This window comes from Megascapheus bottae, chromosome 2 (assembly GCF_031878675.1).
Source record: "Megascapheus bottae isolate mThoBot1 chromosome 2, mThoBot2.hap1, whole genome shotgun sequence".
NCBI lineage: Eukaryota > Metazoa > Chordata > Mammalia > Rodentia > Geomyidae > Megascapheus > Megascapheus bottae.
In genome coordinates, this window is record NC_143510.1 from 17,699,431 (window position 1) to 17,719,039 (window position 19,609).

Sequence of the window (19,609 nt, forward strand, 5' to 3'; positions counted from 1 at the left end):
AAAACAACACAAAAACTCAGGAAGCTGAGATCTGAGGATTGTCCTATAAACCAGCCCAGTGGAAAGTCCACAGACTCTTATGTCCAATCTTCCCCCAAAGAGCCAGAAGTGGAACTGTGGCTCAAGTGGTAGAGTGCCAACCTTGAGCAAACAAAGCTAAGGAACAGCACTCAGTCTCTGAGTTCAAGCCCCAGTACTGGCACACATAGAAAATAAAGTTGTTAAGTGACATAACATATCCCTATTCCATAGCAGAGCTTCCAAGTCTATACCTGCAAATAAGAGGCAAATCTCTGCCATTTTTTTCTATTTTAGACCTTTTCAGGTGAAGAAATGGAAGCCCAAGATGATCCTTGTCCAAAATCCAGACAAAGCGTGGATCCTAGGACTAGAATCTGGACTGAATCTTGCCTTTTCATTTAAAGGTAAACAATGAATGACACCGAGCCAGCAGCTGCCTGGATCCCAAACCTGAGTCCTATGGGCTAATGCTCTGTGACGATACTGCAGTGCTGTCCTCATTTCATAGGCACTAGGGAGGGGTACAAGCTTTCAGCTATGCCTCTTCAGCTTCTAGGTCTCCCGAGAGCACCAGCCTTGAGAGGCTGGGTTAGTGAGGGATCAGCTGGGTACAAGGCAGAGGAGTCTGGTTCATGTGCCCTTGGGCTGGGCACCTTGACTTCAGGTCTGGCCCTTGGCCTCCATCTATAGGTGGAACAGGTTGGGGAGAGATCATCACCTCATCATTTGAGAATGGCCTGGCTGATTTGAGGACAATAGGACAAACTGGGGGAACAGGCTCAAGACTCAGGTTAAATGATCCCTGCTATCCCATTCATTGGCCTGTCTTAATTTCTGCAAGTCCCTTGATGGGGCTACCTTGGCAGTACAAAATGCCAGAAACCTTGTTTTTATCTGGAGGATGGAATCAAAAGTTAACAGGTGTGAGAGAAGGCAGAGGAAGGGCACTGTTGGCTTCTAGCTATTCAGGAGGCTGAGATCTGAGGATTGAGGCTTGAAGCCAGACTGTGCAGAAAAGTCCATGAAACTTCAATCTCCAATAAACTATTCAGAAAAAGAAGTGGGGCTGTGGCTAGAACACCAGCCTTCAGCAAAAAGAAGCTCAGGAACAGTACCCAGACCCTGAGTTCAAACTCCAGGACCCGGAAAAAAAAAAGAGGCAGAGGAAAGGTGCATGCTAAGGGGGGAGAGCTCTGGAGGGGCTGGAGCATGGCCTAAAGGGGATGAGAGGCATTGAAAATGCTGAGGCTGCTGTCCTCTGAAGGGAGGGAGCGCAGAACGTCCCTTTCCTAGAAAAAAAAATACAGATGTATTTCAAAGCCAGAGAAAAGGAGAAATAGTGCCCCTGACATTTTCTTCTGGTGAGCATGGGGGTCCCAGGGCTTCTCCACCACTGTGATTGGGCCTTTTCCGCTCATGCCTCTGTGGTCTACAAAGAAGGAAGTTGCTCCTGCTCGTTTAGGGGGCTGGCCGTGAGGCTGGATGCTGTGATTCATTCCTTACACTGAGCCCCGACTTTACTGAGCCAGGTAGTGTTCAGGAAATTGGGTAACTCAAGAGTTGAGCAGCTGCTCTGGCTCAGCACAAAGGCTGGGTGGGCAGTGGGCTGCCCTCAAGGCCACCTGGCCAGTTGGGCAGAGCTACCAGCATGGCCACCATGCTGAGGAACAGTGGTCAGTCTTGAATAAGGCTTAGGGCTGGTAAGAGTGCTGCTGTCACTCTCAAGGCAGAGCCAGGGCTGGATGAAGCTATGGACAAGGGAGAGAGACCAGGAGGAAGCCAGAGCTTTGTCGCTGTGTGTGAAGTGGTGATGGGTGGATAAGCAGTTGCCAAATCAGCTCCTCTCCAAGGACCACACCCCGGGATTGCACTCAGTCATGGAACTGCCCAGCAGCCTGGAAGCTGCTTCAAATAGCCAGATCTAGAATCCTGCCATTAATACTGCTGGGTAGAGTAAGGCTGAATCACAGCCTGAATGCTCAATCAGGTTCTCGTCTTTCTTGGGACCTGCCAGAGCCAGAGTGGATCCCTTGGGTTCAGAGCTGAGTTTGCAATGTCTGCTTCCCACAAAGATCCTGCTAGAGGAAGCTGAGGAGACATGAAATATTAAGCCTGTTGGTGAGAATGGGGAAGTTCTCTCATGATGGATTCAATATCCTAGGGTTTTCTGGAGCTGACCCCCTATTCATCCCCTCCCCAAGAGGAATGGGACTCAAACTGCTTCCCTCTACACAAGCAAAGCAGGAGAATCCAGCAGTGCTGGATTCTGGCCAATGCTTGTTTCTCTCTGAACCCTGACTTAAAACCACAGGTTCTGTCCCAGCACTGAGGAGGTCCTGCTACTGGATGTGTGACCCCGTAGTGTCAACCCCCCCCCCCCCGCAGTGAGTTGCATGGTACCCAAGGTGCCAGGAGGGCTGAGTGGGTGTAAACATGAGCTAAAGCCAGCATTGCTGCATACCCCCGCCCCGAGGACCCCCACACTTTCTTTGGCTTAGGCAGGATAAGCCCAAGACCCAGAACTGCAGGTATAGGAATGCTCAGAGCTTATGCTCAGCTCAGACTGGAGTTCTGACAAGAAAAATCCTCCAACCTAAGGTTTCTCATTAACACTTGATTGTAAGGCAGGTAATGAAGACACCTTAAATTCTACACACAGGGAATTCACAGGGCCCAGAATTTAGCTGGAATTCTCATCTTCCCAGCCTCCTGAGAGCTGCTGCCCCACCCAAAGCCTAACCCTGAAGCTAGCGAGCCTCTTTCCTGACACCTTTCTGAGGGACCACAAGGAGTGTAAGATAAAAGAGCCCATTGGTGGCAGCGAGCCTGGGTCCCTATACTGGACTGCCTAGGGGTGAAGGCTGGGCAAAGCTTTTTCTGTCTGGACTTCAGCCTGCCCCTTAGCACTATGGAGGCAGTGGCAGCTTCAAGAAGCAAATGAACTTGATCTCACATGACACGTTCCTTTCCTTGATGGCTGGTCCCTGTTAGAGAAAGCTATCTCCACAATCCGAGAGTGAAGCTCTTCCCGAAGCTCAAGCAGAAGCAATATTGCTACTGTAGGGCCCAGTGCTAGACGGGCAGTGGCTGTCTTCACAGGCCTGATAGGCAACACGGGTCTCCTATCTGCTCACCAGCTCGCCTCTGGTGAATCACAGACTGTGGCCTGGACCACAGCTCCAGTGGGAATGGCGCCTTCACCCTTGGGCCTTGGTTTTCTCACTAGAACAACAGGATGCCTACCCAGAGATTGAGGGCTCAGTGGGGTCAGGCCCAGGGCTGTTTATCCCACAGCACTTGGCTACCAGGCAGTCTTAGGGGCGGACACAGCACACACATGTGTTCTATGTGTGTGAACCTCTCTGTTTGTGGTTTCTGTGGGGGTTGACGGTGATCACGTCTCTAATCTCTAGGTAAGGGCCACAGAGGCTTGGGTCTCAGTCTTAGCAGGCTGGCCAAGAGAATGGACCTGGCTCCATTCCCAACTCATTCTTAGGCTGGGGAAACCCAGGACCACTGCATATACCACACAACTGGCTGATCAGGCACAGTTAAGAGGAACACCGGCAGAGACATCCCAGTACTTCAGGTGACCAGTCACAGTCCTGAAGATTGGCTGGCACCAAGCCAGACAGATACCCGCTACTTTGCTATCCCCAGACCCATGCCCTGTCTAGGGAAAGTTCCTCCCTGTTCCCACAGCTGGGCGGCAGCTCCCAGATATCAATACCCCCTGTAACTGGCTCACACTCACCTTCTGCCCCCTGATAAAACTGGAGCCCAGCAGGCAGAAGGCCAGGAGGCAGAGCCGGAGGGGGCTCCGGGACCCTGCCATGGTCCACACGGCTGAAAGTCACGCTGTTCAGGGCAGAAGTGGGAACAGTCGGCAGCTGGGGAATGAGCAGGCACTGGACAGGCAGGCGGAATGGGCAGTCGCCTTAAAAGCACTCGGCCAGTTCACCCCCACAGGAATCTGCCAGGATTTCCTCCTGTGTATCAGCAGCCTGCAGGCGGAAGGGAAGGCGCTAGACACTGACCCTGCAGGGACAACCTGGGCCCCAGTCAGTGCTTCCAGACCCAAGATCCCCCTCCAAGCCCACCACTAACCAGCGGAGATGTAGAAACAAATGTAAATGCAACAATCCCCACCCCCATCCGACCCCTCCAGCACTTTATATTCAGAGCCTCTGGGGTTCTGCTGACTGGGAGGTAGGGAGCCCCAGCTCCAGCCTAACTCTTCCATACTACTAGGAGAGGTTGATGGACCCTCTTTCCTCACCTGTCCCACTCCCAATTCCTGCTTCACCACTCCAGGCCCCAAATGCGTTCTATCCCACACCTCACCAGTCAGCAACTCCTCCAGAGCAGTCATAGCTGCTCCAGCGACTAGGGTATTTTCTCTCAGGTGAGCACACCTGGTGCCTTGGATATTATGTTTATCCTGACTATTACGGCTGGTCCCTACTCTCATGCAGTCTCAAGTGAGACTGAGCTCCAACATCAAGTCTAATAGAGCAGACCTGTGTGGATTCAATTGTCACCCAAGAATGGACAAGCGCATCCTTCCCTTCCTAGTTCTCCCACAAAATCACCCATCCGTGGAAACAAAAAGGAGAGTCTCTAGGAAGTTTTAGCCAGGATTTGTTTTAGTAAAACAGAGTTAAAGTGGGGAGAAAAAGAGAGAAACATTTCCTGTTTCCCATGCAGGAAATGGGAGTTAAAGACTCAAAATGGCAGCTGTTACCTGCTACTTTTATTCCTTCTAAACTGGTGGAATATACAAATACACGTGGCCATGTTGCCTAGCCCTGCCTCCCCCCTTCCCTCCCCCACTCCCACCGCCAACCACTCCCATTGCCAACTCTTCAGCAGTGGTTTTGGGTGCCCAGTATGGGTTTATTCTAATCTACAGTGATGTCTCTGGACCTACTTAAAACATGAGGACAACAGGTGGCTCAGAGCTTCCTTTTTCCCAGATAAAACTCTCATCTTGCTGTCTCTATTTCCAGAGGTGTCAGGATTTTGCCAGGGGATTTAAATAACTAGCCCAGGTCTAGTAACTTAGCATTTAAATGGAGGGATGCTTAAATGCTTTGTCAGTTGCTTCCTGGTTTTTATCTTTGGAGTCTGGCCCTTTTTATATTAGATATAATTTTCCTACCTCCTATCTCTCCCGACTCCCAGTCACAGCACTGTGCTTCAGTGGTCAACTGGAATCAGCTAGCTAATGAAGCTATAGCCACTGGAATTACCTCCCCACTTTTTTGTTTGTGTATTTGGTTTTTTTCTTTTCTTTTTGTTTTGTGGTACTGGGAAGGGAACCTAGGGCCTCATGCATGCTGTAGGTATTTTAATACCCTAGCCCAAATTTTTCCTTTTTTCACAAGTGCCACCAACTCAGGTTCTGATTTGGTCTCCTTTAGCACTGGCCACCAGTGGCTCTGCCTTAGTTCATTTTCTATCTGTGGGAGACGAGAGACAGGATCTAAGACAGGGTACTCAATACTGAGCGGTGGAAGGAATAAAGCCGTGACTTTTTTCTCCTTTGTGTTTCATTGTTCTGTTTTCAAACAAGTACTTTGAAAGTGCTCTGACCTTAATTCACCCTATCCCTTCCCACCAGTACCTGCCTTCTACAATACTCTCACACATTCCAGTTATTCTCGTATTCATTGACTATACAGATGTTTTGAAGGTGGTTACTTTTATTATCCTGGCTACTGGTGAGGAGCTAAAAAGCGGTCCCATTCTGAAGCAGCAACCATCTTGTTTATATAAACGGAGTGACTCAAAAGTGCACATAAATTAAAGAAACAGAATTGTGGTGCCCTTAAGTCCCAGGACCTGACCTGTCTGTGTTAAAATTAACCAGACCTCTCGTAAATTCATGGGATGGCATTTGTTTTCTAAAGCCATAAAACTACCCTCAGACAGCTAATTAGGACTCTACTGGCATGGGAACCTCTCGTTAGCTTCCACTGCCCTGGTGTCCCTAATCCCTACCTTATCTCACTCCAATAGCTGATGGTTGTGTTGATGTAAATCTGTGGTCTTTGCCTTTAAAAGCCCTGTCAAAATTCAGCTCAGGGCTTCCTCCTAAGCTCTGCTATGTGAGGGCGCCCCCCCCCCCCCCCCCCCCGCACTCGAGCTGACAGCCCGCCTGAATAAAGCCTTGTCTGACTCTCGGTGGTCTCTTGGTGGTCATCCTGAGACTTGGGCATTACACTGGTAAGGCAACTAAGACTACCAGGACTTGTTTCAGCTCCAGACACCCAGTGTAGGAGGACCCAGGAGAGGGCTGGGAAGTTCAGTCTTGAATATGAGCCCTGGCTCAAGTTGAACAGTACGCTGGTGTTTGCCTGCCTGCCTTGCCTGCCTGCCTGTGTCTCTTCGGTACTCATCCTGGGGCTTGAACTCAGAGCCTAGGGGCTGTTTCTGAGCTTATTTGCTCAAGGCTTGAGCCACAACTCTACTTCTAGCTTTTTGTGGTAAGAGTCTCATGGATTTCCCTCCCTTGGCTGGCTTCAAACTGTGATCCTCAGATCCTAGCCTTCTGAGTAGATAGAATTATGCAGAAGCCACTGGCACCCATTTTGTTTTCCCTCTGCCACTCCCTATGTAGCCTAGACTGTGTTCATAATTCTTATACTTCTGCCTCCTCCTGAGGGCCAGAATTACAAATACTAAGTGCTTCTTCCATTGAGCTATTTCAGCCCCAATATCCTCTGCCTTAGTGGGTGTCACCGATATGGAAAGAGGCAAGAGCTGATTGCAAAGCTAGATGGCCACAGTGCAAACACCTTTGATAAAGGCCTGGCTGGGGAACTGCTCATCCAGCCCTCCTCAGCATGTTCCACCCATGCAGCTTCTAAGACCACTGGGCTGGACTTTGAGGTTTGACTGAGGGCCACTGTAGGAGGAGGTTCTTCTCTGGGCAACTTTCTTCCCCTTATTCCTCACCTGAAACCCCATAATGTTCTTCAGGGCAGCAGGTCCTCCAGGCCAAGATCTCCAACTCTAGTCACTAAGTGAAAACTGGGAAGCAGAGCAGGCCCTTCATTTACCTCTCCAAAACTCTGCTGGCTCAGCAACTCTAGGAGCTGAGCTCCTAACAGGGCCAGAGGCCCAGGTTTGGGGTGGGAAAGGGGAGAAGAGTAGGGCACAAGAACTGGCTCTGAAAGACACTCCAGGTCTTACCTTTGTAGGGTTCCCTGGGGCAACATGCTTCTCTCTCATTGGACAGACAGGTAGGAGCCCTTTTCTCCACCCTCTACCTATTGTCCCCTGCTGCCATTTATGGTCTATCAATGTTGGAACCCCAAATCCAGACATGCTGGCAGTCCTGACTCTAGGGGTCACCTGTGCATCTGGGTGAATTTCAGGTGGGACTAAGCCTAGATTCAGGACAACCTGAAGAGTTGTAAAGGGGGGGGGGTTCCCCTTCTTGGACCTTCCTTTTTTTGCCACCCCTGGGGCTTGCACTCAGGGCCTGGGCACTGTCCTTGGACTTTCTCAAGGCTAGTGCTCTACCACTTGAGGCACAGTACCACTTCTAGCTTTTTCTCTGCATGTGGTGCCAAGGAATTGAATCCAGGGCTTCATGCGTGCTACGCAAGCACTCAACTACTAGGCCACACTCCTGACCCTTGGAGTTTCCTTTCGAAGCATACATTTCTTCCTGGGAGGTGGCCTCGGCCAGGACCACTGGTTTCCTTGCTTGTTTGGGTTGGAGCAGATGTGGTAGACAATACTCTTACAATCTGGAAAGCAGAGGCAGTCTCCACTGCCCAGGAATCCAGCACTGCTGTGCAAGGCAGGTAGGATGCAGAGTGACATTGCATCCTCTCCTCCAACATCTTCCCCAAGCTAGCTCTGAACTGTTCTCCCTCAACTGCTCTGAGCAGATTTCGGACATCTTCTCATCATCAGGTTCCTGACTTGGCCATAGTTGCTGTCTATAGAGCTCCTCTTGTAAGACGTAACCTAAAAGTTGCTTTTGCTCGGCCCACAACCTTTGTATTTGTGCCCTTTGATGTGAGTTATTCTCTACTGTAATCCCTTTGCAATCGATCATCTGGGCTCCAAGAAAGATTCCCCGATAAATGTCTTGTATGGAAAGCAAAGTGACCCTCAACAGGGAGAAATAGCTAGGAACTCAAAAGACTACTCACCAGGAAACTTGTCTCAATAATAAAGTGATAACTTCTCGAGAAATCCTCCAGACAAAGACTGAGCTAATGGTCAACCATGCACACCAATGACCTGGGATTGTTTTTAACTATTCATACCCTTCTTATCGCTGCCCCTGAAGTCAATGTCTGTACCTCTGACCATGGCTGAAGATGTACTAAAGTGCAGGCTTTCCACAGCTGCCATGGTATAAACCACTTTTTTCTGCCATGCTTTTTTTTTTTTAAAGTTGGTTATTGAGTTTGAATTCGGGTCCTGGGTGCTATCTCTGAGCTCTTTTGCTCCAAGTTAGTAGTTTGCCACTTTGAGCTACAGCTCTACTTCTGGTTTTTAATTAATTGGAAACAAGTCTCATGAAGTTTTCTGCCTGGGCTGGCTTTGAACTGCAATCGTCAGATCTCAGCCTCCTGAATAGGTAGGATAACAGACATGAGCCATAGGTGCCAAGCCACCATGTTTTTTCATTTGGCATATGGGGAAAGAGGAAACTGAACTGAACTTAGGACTCCTGGACTTGGAAGCCTGGGTCTAAAAACCTGGTTTCACGTTCACCCTCTGTCTCAATAATCATCTGGCCCCTGGAGGGGCCTCTCCTATGCCTTGTCCTGTTTCCAGGCTCTTCTCCATGCTGACTATTCCCTGAGCTGAAGCCCTGCGAAGATCCCAGGGACCTTTGATCCAGAAGACCCAGACTGTGTCAAACTGCTTTATTAGAATTGAGAAAATAGGCAACAGGAAACACATTTGGTGTGGGCAGTTCTAGGTGCTGACAGCTATAGGTCCCTTGGTCCCACCCCTCTTAGCCCCAAGGCTTGGGGGACTCCCTACAGGGAATTCCCCATTTTTCTGGACCAGAAGAGATCTCCACTTTGGAAAGGTGCAAGGGGCAGGAGCTTCATAATTAGCAAAATGCCCACAAGGACAGCAACAGCAACACAGGACAGGACTTGACATTTCAAGAAGGACGTGTAGTATAGAGCTGGTCAGGTCCACTGTGCCACGTTAACAGCACCACCACAACAGACGGGATGGCTGGTATGCCTGGCCTTGCCACTCCAGGGGCAGGCAACACACCGCGTGACAGCACACAGACATCTGGAGGGGGATGGCGCTCTCACCATCCAGCAACAGAACATAAATGTTCACATTCTCTGCAGGGACAGTCAAATTAAGGTACCAAAGGAAGGGAAGAAAACATTTTCAAAAGAACAAAGAAAGCCTGCTTCCTGGTCCTAAATAGGGCACCAGGCCAGACAAGGCAGGCAGCAGGCAGGCAGCAGGGCTGTCGTGAACTAGCCAGTAAGCTCAACAGGCAGCTCCCGGCCACACAGGGTCTCCCACTGGCGAGCCAACAGTGAGATGAGCTTTTCACGGCTCTCAGCACTAGGGACAAACACCTGCCACTGGATCTCACGGCCCTGGCTGCCCTGGACAAGGCCACCTGGCTCCTCTCCAAAGTGGTCCAGGGTGACATTGCCCATGAGATCGTGGCCCTGCACATCATCGAAGACGAGGGTGAGGGCCTGTGGGTAGGGCTGATAGCCCATGAGCACACGGTCCAGGTCCCGGACGCGGCGGCCGTCATCCAGCCGGTACCTGTCTCTCTGTGGCGGCTCTTTGGCAAACTCAGGCAGTGGGTAATGGACATAGTCCTCGTCTAAGAGAAAAATCTCGGCACTGGTGAGCAGGAGTGTCTTGGGGCGCAGTGGGCTCCTGCAGCGCCCAGATGGTGGTGGGCCTATCTGGAAGGCCTGTACATATAGTAGGATGCTGAGGGTTGGGGCGTTTTCTGGATCAGCCATCTTCTGTGCCACAATGTACGTCAGGTCCCCAACCTCCTCCTCACTGGGGTAGGTGAACTTGACACGGCTTGAGTGGATCAGCTCATAGTTCTCCATCTTCCCTGCAGAGAGAGATGCCACCAGGACTGTGGCCTGGACCTAGCTGACGGTGAGAAGGGAAGGACCAGCAGCCTAGAGACCCCACATGAGAGAAGCAGGCTAAGGACTGACTCTAGAGATGTGCATGCTGGTGAGGAGAGGGATTGCTGGGATGGAAACCCTGCTATGGAAAAGATCTATAGAAAACCCTCAGCAGCTAGGCAGGACGAGAGACCAAGTGAGAGAGACAGGCAGAGAGAGGGGGCTGTAAAGCAGGGAGGAGCTCAGGGGCCTCTGATGTCCACCTAGGTGCTGGCCTGCAGCCCAAGCTGGACAGGGTACCTGTGCTTTTGTTCCCAAACTCCGAGTAGAAGTCTTTGTCAACGGGCTCAGGTGAGGGTGTGCGCTCCAGAGTGGAGAGCACAAGCATGAGGTGCTGGAGGAAGCAGTGTGTCAGGTAGCTGTCCCTTGTCAAGCATGTGACCACCTGAGTCGGGGAGGAGCCTGCCAAGGAAGGGTTGAGACACAGCCACTGCTTATTACCAATCCCCCTGCCAGGTCTCTGGCCCAGCAAGCCAGGGCTAGGAGGGCCTATGTGGGAGAGCAGCCATATCTCAGACAGGAAGGCTACGACATTTTTCTCGACAGGGATATAGAGGCATTAGGGAAAAAGCTTAGTTTTCTCTCTTCAGGAAGTATGAGTCAGAAACATCCTGCCTCTGAGCTCAGGGGCCACTCTGCTGTCTGGGTTGGCATTCCCTGCACACCCCGCCTCCTGCTCTGAGTGAGCCCTGTGGTGAGTCCTGCAATCTCAGCAGTTCCTGAAGCTGCTTCCGCCCGCCCAGTTAGCAGGCTTGTAAGCTGAGATAACTTGCCTATGGCAATGTACTCACATATGGAAGGCAGAGGCCCCCTAGTTAACACTGGCCTTCACTCGACTGGCACAAAGCATAGTGGGTCACTCACCTGTTAGCCGGAAGTGCTGGTCAAAAAGGCCAACATTGACTGACTGCAGGTCACTGAGTTTGAGTACAAAGCACTGGGAGATATGGAAGGGACTGTTGTTGTAGTCGGTATTTTTCTGATGCCAGAAATCTATGGAAAAAGAGGGACCAAGAGTGGTTGTGGTGGCTGAGCATAAGTCAGCGTATGTAGCAGGACACCTGGGAGGGAACTGACACCTCTCTCATGTATGCAGGGCTACCTCTGCGACTTATGTCTGTGGTCTAAGCCTTAGACAGCTCAGGGCCTCACTAGTTCCTGGGCTAGGGCTCCCACGGAGGACCAGAGGGCAGAGGCTGGGAAGTCCTCACTTATGGCAGCTAGTTCCCAAGCACTTGCTGGGCCCTCGAATGGTGCATTCACATCTGGCCTTAGGGCCTTTACAAGGGAAGTACTGTTGTCATCCCCCGCTTCCTCAGACGAGGGGCTCTCAGCCCAGAGGAGCCAAAGTTCTGCGCCAGAGGCACACAGCTGGCCCTCAGCCTGCCTCTCCAGCTCTCCAGGCTCAGTGCCTACCCTGAAGTGGCTCAGAGAAGTAGCGGCGGAGGCCGTCATGCAGCACAAAGTACACAGCCTTGGTGGAGAGCAGCACGCAGGCGGTCACCTCCAGTCCCGGGGTCTGATAGAACACCACTGATGACCACAGGAGGTGCCTCAGCTCCTCGTTTTCAACCTAGACACAGAGAGGCTGGGTGTGGTAGGGGAATACCTTTCTTCCTCCTAGACAACACCTGATAGCAGACCCCTGACTAACAGCCTCCCTTAACCAACACTTCGTCTCTGTTAGTTCAACGAACACAGGGGCTTCCAACAACCCAGTGACAGGTCTGTGGGCCTGGATAGGAGATCTGAGCTGTGCAAATTATCTCGTGGATGTATCTATACACTCAAAGGTCGAGAGGGTCTGAGAAGTGGGAAATGGGCATGGGGTAGGGGGACCAGGGCTAGAGGATGCCTAAGGCCAAGTGGTGAAACAGAGAAAACTACTGGCTTGGGGCAGCTCAGGCCTTTAAATGTGTGAGCAGCTGAAGTGAGGACCATGTGATGTCAGGACTTGTGCTAATCCCACCCAAGCTCTACCCCGCCTCTGGACTGACTGGTGTCTCAGCAGGACCCTCCTTACCACAACTGTCGCCTAGCAAGACCAGCCCTTGGCACATACCTCAGCAATGCTGCTGTGGAAGAGCTCGATGATGGCACGTCCCTGAAGGCTGGCGATATGCTGCAGTGATGGGCAGACTGGCAAGTGTGAGGGGATCTGATTCTCCTCTGAGGTGGACTGGACCAGGTGCTCACTTGGGTATTGGGCAGGGGCCTCAGCTTGTACTGGGGCCTCTGCTGGGGTCTCCACAGGGGGATCTACTGGAGCCTCTTCTGTCACCAAAGCGGGAGCTGGGGCCTCTGCTGAGGCTGGAGCTGAGGCCTCCCCTGTAGGTACAGCTGCAGCTGGAGCTAGAGCTGGAGCTGGAGCTGGAATTGGAGCCGGAGCTGGAACTGGAACCAGGGACTCTGCTAGAGCTGGTGCCTCTGTTGAGCCTGGAGCTGAGGCAGCTGGGCTGGGTGTTTGGTCGGCCACTGGAGCAGGAGCAGGAGCCTCTGCTGCAGCCTCCTGGGGACACTGGTCATTGCTGTATCTCCCAATGCCCCGAGAAATACCATATTAATACCTGGATTCTATGGAAGTTCACTTCACCACACAACCTCCCAGTGTAAAGGAGCTGCTGTTTATATACTGTACCCCACCCTGGGGTCACCTGAGGCTTCATCACCAGGTTATGTACGGGAGGACAGAACAGCAGAAGGGAAGTACCCAGGTCTCTTGGGCAAGTGATGGGCAGAAAGGTTACCACAGGGCTGAGCCAGCCAGACATATGAAACACAGGCTTTAGCTTATGGACTAAAAGTTTGTTTTGAAAAGGTGACGTAAGTGTAATGCCACCTCAGTGTTCAGAGTGCTAATCCAGGTGCCAAGGTGAACACCGAGGTAAGAATTAAATATTCCAATTGTCTATTTGCTTATGGATGTCCTTAGGTAGCCCAGGCTCTTAGCCTACCTAGCTACCACTGCACATCTGCATGCTGAACTGTCACTGGTCTTTTCTTGACAGGAGACCCAGTGACATTCAGAAGCTCAAAGCTTATGGCAGTTGGAATGAGGGGCTGCAACTAGTCTATGCAGCCATGCCTCCACTAAAGGGGAATGCTCTCAACTTGACACATTTCAGTTTCTGAGTTGCCTGCAGTTGTGATCATATATCCAGTCAAATATCCCATGAGGCTCCTGGGCTGCCCTCTTGCTCTCCTGGGTTGGAAATGCAGCTGCAGACATTTCTATACCCACTGCTGAGTATAAGCCAGGTTTAGAGATGGTAGGGAATTGAAGACCAGCCTCACACAGGAAGATGTGGAAAAGTTCCACTTAAGTTCCTGTCTCAGCTGGATGTAAGGGTCAGGATAGAAGAGGTGGGGAGTGAGTGGGAGCCTTGAATGAAAGAAGCTCAGGAACAGTGCCCAGGCCCTGAGTTCAAGTCTCAGGACTGGCAAATAAACAAAAACAAAATCTTGGGGGCTGGGAATGTGGCTTAGTGGTAGAGTGCTTGCCTAGCAGCCACGAAGCTCTAGGTTTAATTCCTCATACTACATAAACAGAAAAAGGTGAAAGTGGTTCTGTGGTCAGGTGTTAGCCTTGAGAAAAAGATGTCCAGGGACAGTGCCCAAGCCCTGAGGTCAAGCCTCAGGAATGGCAAAATAGAGGAGGAGGAGGAAGAGGAGGAAGAGGAGGAGGAGGAGGAGGAAGAGGAGGTGGTGGTAGTGGTGGTAGAGGATGGGAGCCCTGTGAAATTATTAGTTAGGGTATAGCTGTAGAGACAAGACAGATGCTGAGAAGAGTCAGAGTGAGAACAGGGCGTCTACTGCCTACCAGTAAGGAAAAAAAAAAAACCCAAAAAACTAAATATGTATTAGGGAATAAGTGCAGATGAAGAGCTTTCCTTCCCAGTAGGGGAAGTCAGAAAGCCGCCAACAAAGGCTCCCCACAAGGGCACAAGGTCCCTCTCAAGCCTCAGGTGGGGTGAGCTATGGACGGGGACACTGGTCACCAGCAGGCACTCCTGGGAGTGTCTAGAGGAAGCTAGGCTCTCAGAGACAGCAGGTGGAGAGAGGAGAGGGTAACGAATAGGACAGGGCTGAAATTCTTTCCCTCTCAATACCTCAGTGTCCCCAGATGACAGGAGTCTTGAAAGCAATGACCCCTTTCCATAGCCCAAACATCCCAATCTGCTGCTCTTATCATACAGGGAAACAGTCCCAAAGCTACAGGTAGCTTGGTCCTTTCTGTCAAGGGCTAACAAGTACATTTGGAAGCTCATCTCAAGAGACGGAGCCTGATGGTCTGGCTGACAGTTAGTCAAAGTACAAGCCTCCTGGGGATAGGGGAGGGAACTGATGCCCACGGGAAATACTTGGGCTCATGGGAACAGATGACAGGACCCGGGGTTAAAATGATGGCCCTCAACAGGGCAGGCAAGGTGTGAGGAAGCTTCCTTGACCTGACCAGCATGGCTGGCAAGAGCCTGTGGGGCAACCCATATTTGTGAGAGGAGCTTTCCTGAGCTTATTCTAAAGTTCTGTTGATAGAAGCCGGGCACCATGCCCAGAGGGGCAAAAGGCAGAGCTGAGGGTGGTCAGGGGCTAGGGAGAAGCTGAACAGGAGGGTGACCACTTAGTACAGATGCCCATAGATCACACCCATGCCAGCCCCATGCCCTGGGCCCTGAGAGCCTGCTCTCAGTCTCACCTGGCCCTGCCCTCAGCTGACTGGCCGTCCACAGGGGGGTTCTGGGGCCCAGCTCCAGCTGTGGGGGTCTTGGCAATGACTACAGTCTTCAGATCCTGCAGTGAGGCCCGCAGCTGGTTGTAGATGCGCAGGAAGTGGAACTTCTCGTGGGGCAGCACGAAGATGGCAGTGACAAAGCGGTAGCCAACAAGCAGCTCGAGCACATGGCCGTCAGCGAAGGCACCTCGAGGCTGGGTGCAGCTGCGCGTGGGGTCCAGCAGCACGGTGGAGAGGGGCACACGGCTAAGCTTAAAGCTATTGCGGTTGCGGCAGTTGTGGGAGCCACGGTTGGGCATGGGGTTGAAGTCAGCCTTGATGACGTTGAGGTGCTGGGGTGTGAGCAACAGCCAGTAGGGAATGGCGGCAGACTTGACGGCCTCAGAGGGTGCACAGCACGAGCGCCGCACTGCGGAGCACAGGGTGCAGCTGGCCCACTCGATGTTGCCAGAGTAGTCCCCAGCTGCCGTCTGGACCATGCGCTTGTCGCTGTAGACCAGGTAGACCGGAAAGCAGCCCTGGCTGCGCTCCTGGCCGCCGCCGGCCACCTTGTAGAAGGTAAGCAGCTGGCGCAGGAACTCCTGCAGGCTCGTGTGGCTGCCATAGAGGATGGGGCTGCACAGCATGGCCATGTGCTGCGGGGCAAAGCAGGAGCGCAGGTCGGCGTGAAACTCGTGCAGGTTGGCGGCGTCAGAGATGATGAAGAGTGTGTTCTCACTGTGCCGCACCTTGAGCACCAGACACAGTTCCGGCATGAGGAAGCCAAACTCAGTGAGGTCACCGTGCGGAAAACAGAAGACGAAACGCAGGGAGGACAGGATGTGCTGGCTGCTGCCTCGGGACTCCTGGTGAGGAATCTCAAAGACAGCGATGCCAAAGTCAGTAAGAACAAGGCAGGCAGCGAACTGGCGGATGCTGCCCTGCACATGGATCAGGAAGCACCACAGCACCTTGAGGATGCGGATGTGCTCCAGCAGGAAGTCCTCATCTGCGCCCAGGGCCCACTCCAGTGCCAGGCGCTCCTCCTCAGCCTCCTCATCCTCCTCTTCCTCCTCATCCTCCTCTTCCTCCCCCTGGATACCACCCTCTTCTTCCTCTGTGTCCGGGGGTCCCATCTCAAAGTAGCGGTTCTCTGCAATGTCTTCATCCTCCTCCTCCTCCTCCTCTTCTTCTTCCTCCTCGCCCTGGCCCTCTTCCCGCTGGTTGGCAGCCTCAATCCAGGCAGGCAGTTGCCGCTCAATGGCTTGACGAATGAGGGTGCTCAGGCGCTGGATGAAGTCCTGGTTGGTGGCTGTGTAGCCAATGCAGGTGAAGGGCAAGAAGATGATCTGGCCAGACCCAGGCACCACCTGCACCTCCGGCTCCGCATGCTCAGGGCTGTGCAGGCACAGGCTTGGTCAGGGAAGCAAGAGGGGCCCCCACCTGAAATCTGAGCTGCACCCTGTCCCTAAGGAACCAACTCATTGGTCCACTGAGACTTCAACACAGCCGAACCTCTTTTTAGAGCAAAGCCCTGATGGGAAGCTGAGATGCTGGCAGCCAGAGAGAGGGCTGGATAACAAGTTTGAGTCCAGGCTTCTATGGGTTTACAGCACAGCTGTCCAGCACAGCTGTCCAACACAGCCCTGTCTAGAACACACTGGTTCCACAACAAAACAGCCAACTTCTCAGGCATTCAGATATTGCCATGCACCCTGAAAGCAAAGAGCGTTCCAGGATGTGAAGCCATGGGTTCCTAATGACTGCCCTTAGGGGCACCGGCAAGTCTCCATGGACAGAAGACTGGGGCGGGCCCTAAGACCTTCACATCTAAATTCCACCTCCTTTTGGCTTCTCAAGCCCTCATAAGCCTAACATTATAGGAACCTGCTGCTGTAAAGGGTCACGAAGCTAACAGTTCATTTGTGGCCTGTAGAGCCAGGCGTGGTAGCTCACACCTGTAATCCTAGCAACTCAGGAGGCTGAGATCTGAGGATCACTCATGGCTCAAAACCATCCCGGGGCAATAAAAGTGAGAGACTCTTATCGCCAATTAATCGCCAGAAAACAGGAAGTTGGGGCTGTAGCTCAAGGGTAGGGTGTAGCCTTGAGCTGAAGAGCTCAGGGATAGCACCCAGGCCATAGTTCAAGCACCATGACTCCCCCTCTGCCCCCCCCCCACACACAAAAGAAAGTAGCTGTAGGCCAGGCATGGTGGCTCATGCCTGTAATCCTAGCTACTCAGGAGGCTGAGATCTGAGGATCAAGGTTCAAAGCCAGCCTTGGCACAAAAGGACCTGAGACTCTTATCTCCAATTAACCTCTAGAAAACAGGAAGTGGGGCTTGGCTCAAGGGTAGGATGGTAGCCTTGAGCTGAAGAGCTCAGGAACAAGCCCAGGCCAAGTTCAAGTCCCATGACCAACCCCCCCCCCCAAAAAAAAAAAGTAGCTGTAGGGATGGGATGTAGCTCAGTGGCAAAGCACTTGCTTAGCAAATGCAACATCCTGAGTTCAATATCCAGTACCAAAAAACAAAACAAAACAAAAAACAAAAAAAAACCCTGTGGTCCAGTCTGACAAAAATTGTGCTAGATCAAAACTAAACCTAGTAGAGGATAACAATAATCTGGCAAAGTTTAGGGACAATGAACCTAGTCTACATTATCTGTGCTTCTGTGTATGTATGCACACCAGTCTTGAGGCTTGAACTCAGCTTAAGTACTATTCCTGAGCTATTTTATTCAAGACAAGCAATCTGCCACTTGAGCCGCATCTCCACTTCCAGTTTTTTTTGGAAGTGGTTAATTGGAGATGTTTCAGACTATTCTTCCAGGCTGGCTTCCAACCACTATCCTCAGATCTGAGCCTCCTGAGTTGCTAGGATTATAGGCATGAGCCAACAGTACCTGGCTAATCTGTGCTTATTTAAATAAAGGAACAATTCTATAGAACATCTGGGACAGATTGTTAACAAAATCCAGTGGTTCCCTAGGCCACTATAGGATTACAGGCCCATACCTGTTAATCCTATTCAGGAGGCTGAGAGCTAAGGATTGAAGTTTAAAGCCAGCCCAGGCAAGAAAGTCTGTGAGACTTTTACCTCCAATTAACTACCAAAAACAAAGCCATAAATGAAGCTGTGGCTCAACTGATAGAACACTAGCCTTGAGATGGAAAAGCTCAGGGACAGCACCCAACCCCTGAATTCAAGCCCTAGGACTGGCAAAGGAAAATAAATAATAATGCTGCTGGCTACCCCTGCCTGCAGTTGAAAGCATGCAGAAAAATTGTGCATCAGGCTCAGAATATATTTCACAAACTCCTTACCTTGCACCACCAACAGCTCCTGGAACATCTCTTAAGTCATCAGAAGCTGCCTAATAAAGAAGAAAATGTAGTCAGCTTTATATGCTAGTCATTCCCTGGCACTTACTGGGTACTGGACCCTGACCTGCTGCCTCTGAAGTGCCTCACAATTCCCACATTCCACCTAAATACACTCTGGGGTCCAGGAAACATGGACTGGCATTCCTACCCATCTGTCTGATCTCTCTAACCAGGCCAAAGCCTGTAAAGGTAGCCCTGGCAAAGTCGCCAACACATTCAACACTCAGGAATCTCTTACTATTTGACCCTGGGGAGGCAGAGGGTGCTGGGAGACAGGCAAAGGACATGGCCCTGGGCAATGCAGAGCGATAAGGCTTAGAGGCCTAGTGACCATGCACACCAAAAGGGAGCCACTCTTGCTTTCCTCCACTCTTGTCATGGGACATAGGAATGGGCCTCAGAAGCCTGAGCTTTAGCCAGAGTCACACTACCCAAGAGTAGCAGGGTGGTATGTAGGAACGGTAGCCCCAGCATAGCAGGTAGCAGGGAGAAGTAGCTCTCCCTCTGAACTGCCTTCCCTGCTCATATGGTTCAAGGATTCCTTTCCCCTCAAGAGCTCAGTGAGAGCGCTACCTATTCTCATGGGGGCCAGAGGATATGGATATAGATCCTGAGCCACTCAGCCCACCAAGAGTCAACTAGAGACTGGTCCAAGAGAGACAATGTCCCTAGCAAGTACACAAAGAGGCCCTGGTAGCATCTGCCATATTCAGCCAGAGGAACTGGACCTCAACAGCAGGCAAGGGTGTTACCTGTCCTGTAGGGATGGACTCCAAGGAGTCAGAGCAGCCATGGGTAATGGGCCGGTCCTCAGGATTCAGACTGTCCGTGGATGAGAGGCTGCTGGCCAAGGCCTCCTCCTGCACAAACATGATTCCTGCAGAAAGATGGGGAGGGCGGGTGGGCAGGCGGGGAGGGCAGCCATTCAACAAGAGGGCTGGGTCTTGGGCTACTGGCATGGCTGGGGCTAGCCAGACCCCCGAACTATATGGGTTACAGAAGAAAATGACAAAGCTGAAATATTCAACCAATGATATTCCTTCCAATCTCAAGGCAAGCAGAGGCTTTCTGAGCACACATGCAAAGGTAGAAGCTCACCAAATGTGAAAACATAAACACCAAACTTCTGTAAGTAAATTGTAACGACTATAGCTTGATCAAAGGCAAAAAGAAAAAAGCATTTCTATATTTAACAAAGATTTAAATCTTTCATCTATAAAGAGCTTTTAATGATTACAAAACTGAGAGAGTGGAAATGTCAAGAGACTACAAAGAACATGGGATGTGTTACAGAATGGTCAATAGACGTAGTATGAAG

The 19,609-nt window shown here is 51.5% G+C and overlaps 2 protein-coding genes across 2 annotated transcripts in view; both read right to left on the reverse strand.

Annotated features, from left to right (window-relative positions):
• The window catches only part of Stab1 (stabilin 1), a 30,287-nt gene extending 26,402 nt beyond the window's left edge, over positions 1-3,885 (reverse strand). Inside the window, exon 1 of the mRNA XM_090321537.1 lies at positions 3,776-3,885. Coding sequence (XP_090177663.1) covers positions 3,776-3,856 — 81 coding nt within the window. The 5' untranslated portion in view covers positions 3,857-3,885. The remainder of the gene's footprint in view (positions 1-3,775) is intronic.
• A 5,018-nt stretch (positions 3,886-8,903) lies between these two features.
• The window catches only part of Nisch (nischarin), a 38,455-nt gene continuing 27,749 nt past the window's right edge, over positions 8,904-19,609 (reverse strand). Inside the window, exons 14-21 of the mRNA XM_090321548.1 lie at positions 19,044-19,168; positions 18,232-18,281; positions 14,890-16,302; positions 12,256-12,721; positions 11,610-11,766; positions 11,058-11,186; positions 10,434-10,595; positions 8,904-10,114 (exon numbers count right to left, since the gene is read on the reverse strand). Coding sequence (XP_090177674.1) covers positions 9,504-10,114; positions 10,434-10,595; positions 11,058-11,186; positions 11,610-11,766; positions 12,256-12,721; positions 14,890-16,302; positions 18,232-18,281; positions 19,044-19,168 — 3,113 coding nt within the window. The 3' untranslated portion in view covers positions 8,904-9,503. The remainder of the gene's footprint in view (positions 10,115-10,433; positions 10,596-11,057; positions 11,187-11,609; positions 11,767-12,255; positions 12,722-14,889; positions 16,303-18,231; positions 18,282-19,043; positions 19,169-19,609) is intronic.